This window comes from Trachemys scripta, chromosome 11 (genome assembly GCF_013100865.1).
Source record: "Trachemys scripta elegans isolate TJP31775 chromosome 11, CAS_Tse_1.0, whole genome shotgun sequence".
Classification (NCBI taxonomy): Eukaryota; Metazoa; Chordata; order Testudines; family Emydidae; genus Trachemys; species Trachemys scripta.
Genome location: NC_048308.1, coordinates 31,827,587 through 31,829,782, shown reverse-complemented (window position 1 = coordinate 31,829,782; position 2,196 = coordinate 31,827,587). Strand labels below are relative to the sequence as shown.

Sequence of the window (2,196 nt, the reverse complement as noted above, 5' to 3'; positions counted from 1 at the left end):
TGCCCTGGCACATTTCGTCTGGCCAGCAGCAGCAGCAGCACCTGGCGGTCCCCCGCGCAAATGGTCACGGAGACTGGACTTCGCTCTAGAAACTTGCTGCAATTGTGTCTCTTCCCGTGTCTGGTTAGTGACAGTTCCGTACAAGTGAAGGAAACTTTAGCAGCCTACGTACCATCCCCGCTCCCTTTGACCTCCACTGGGAGCAATCGCAACCCCGCCTCTTTCAGCGCACTCCCACCCACCCCAGCCCGCCCCACTGGGCACCAACCTCCCGAGTCTCCAGCCCTCTGGCACCGCTGGGAACCTCCCCGGGTTGTCCCTACGCTCCAGCGCCCCCACCTCTTCACGCCGCTAGAACCCGCGCCCCAGCCCAAGGCAGCTGCTCGGCTTCTCCCCGCCACACCCAGCCCTGCCAGCCCGGCCACGCCCACCCCGCGGCTCCTGTCCCGCACTGCCCAAGTAGCTAGCCAGGGGTCCCGTCCCGCGCGGGGGGGCCGGGACTGAGCCCCCGCCGCCCTCGCGCCGCGCTAATGTTTAACTAGGTGCCGGGGAGGCGGGAGTCCGCCGTGTGTGCCAGAGAGGAAGACGCTTCGCTCCTTCTGCCGCTCGCAGCCGCACGGGGAGGGTCCGCTTCCCACAGCTCCCAGTCATGAAGGTCAGTAAGTAACTGTGTCGCTGCACGCGGGCGGCTGCTTCACCCCCTCCCCCCCAGCTAAATATGTCAGGTTTTGAAGATAGAGCTGTAATGGTATTAATGTTAAGACCTCCCTCTTAAGACTGGAGGGTAGTTCCAGGCTGGACTGTGCAGCGCTTAATGGGAATGCAACATTCTTTGCGCGTGAGCAAATTCACCCGGGGCTTGGGCTGCACGTTTCTGTTCCAGACACGGGAGATGCGAAGGCGTATTTGCTATGCTAGGAAGAGCTTGTAGCGCTCAACCACAAAGATACGGCGGTACTCCCCCCACACAGCACGCGCCGGCACGGGAACACACGCCGAAATTCTCACTGTGCAATAAAGTGCCCTGGAACCACTCGAAGTGCACAACCATACACGTTGGTACCGTACGCACACCGCCTCAGCCCTGAAACAATCACTTGGCTTATACACGCTGGCACATTAACACACATCGTGCACGTCTAACTTCGTATTCTCTTTTCATGTTTTCCAGACAGTAGTGAAGTATCTGTTGGGGTTGCTTGCGATTGCAGTGATTGTTATTGCCATAGCTGTTCCTGTAGCTTTACTGACAAAAAGTAAGTTTAAAATAGTCGTCTTTGAAGAGACCCTGATAATGTGAGTGAGAAAACTAGGCTGATCTCTGAAGAAAACTCAAGTATTCCAATGAGTTATTTGTCCAGAGCTGCTAGACTTTATTTTCTGCAGGGTATAATGAATCCACAGCCAGAAAGTAGACTGTAATATTACCCACTGAGTTCTGGAAAGTGTTCCCAGCAAAGATCTCGCTGAATTGTTAAGCTGGAGACAGTGAGATTAATGTGCATTCAGGCAGAAACTGGAGGTTAACTCATTTTTGAAGTTGTCTCTGGATTCCAGGGGTGAGAAGCCCCTCTGAAAATTAAAATAATCAGCCATCTCAGTTCCCAAGTAAACACCAAAAAGTATAATCAAAATGTGTCACTTTGCAACATCTTGTTTTCCTGTCACTAGAGAGTGAAAATTGTAGCCCTAACAGTAAAATTTGAGTCTGTTGATCTTGTGTGGCAGGTTGAAGGAGATAAGAAAATACATCCGCATTAAAAGAGCGATATGGAAACCAAACCAACTTTATATAAATGTATGATATCATCTATATAGCACTGTCACAGAGATTAAGGGACAGAGGCATATCAAAGACAGACTTTTGGACTCTGGTCAATTTGTGTTTTCAAGTGTGATGCTAGTCCTGGGTGTTAATCTAAAACAGGGATTGGCAACCTCTAGCATGTGGCCTGGCAGGGTAATCACCCTGGCAGGCCGGGCCAGTTTGTTTACCTGCCGCGTCTGCAGGTTCGGCCGATCGCGGCTCCCACTGGCCGCGGTTCGCCGCTCCAGGCCAATGGGGCTGTGGGAAGGGCGGCCAGCGCGTCCCTCGGCCTGCGCTGCTTCCGCAGCCCCCATTGGCCTGGAGGAGCGAATCGTGGCCAGTGGGATTCACGATCGGCCAAACCTGCAGACGCGGCAGGTAAACAAACC

General features: G+C 53.6%; 1 protein-coding gene across 1 annotated transcript in view; it reads left to right on the top strand.

Annotated features, from left to right (window-relative positions):
* The first annotated feature begins 273 nt into the window (after window positions 1–273).
* The window catches only part of DPP4 (dipeptidyl peptidase 4), a 78,463-nt gene continuing 76,540 nt past the window's right edge, over window positions 274–2,196 (top strand). Inside the window, exons 1-2 of the mRNA XM_034785567.1 lie at window positions 274–655; window positions 1,172–1,256. Coding sequence (XP_034641458.1) covers window positions 650–655; window positions 1,172–1,256 — 91 coding nt within the window. The 5' untranslated portion in view covers window positions 274–649. The remainder of the gene's footprint in view (window positions 656–1,171; window positions 1,257–2,196) is intronic.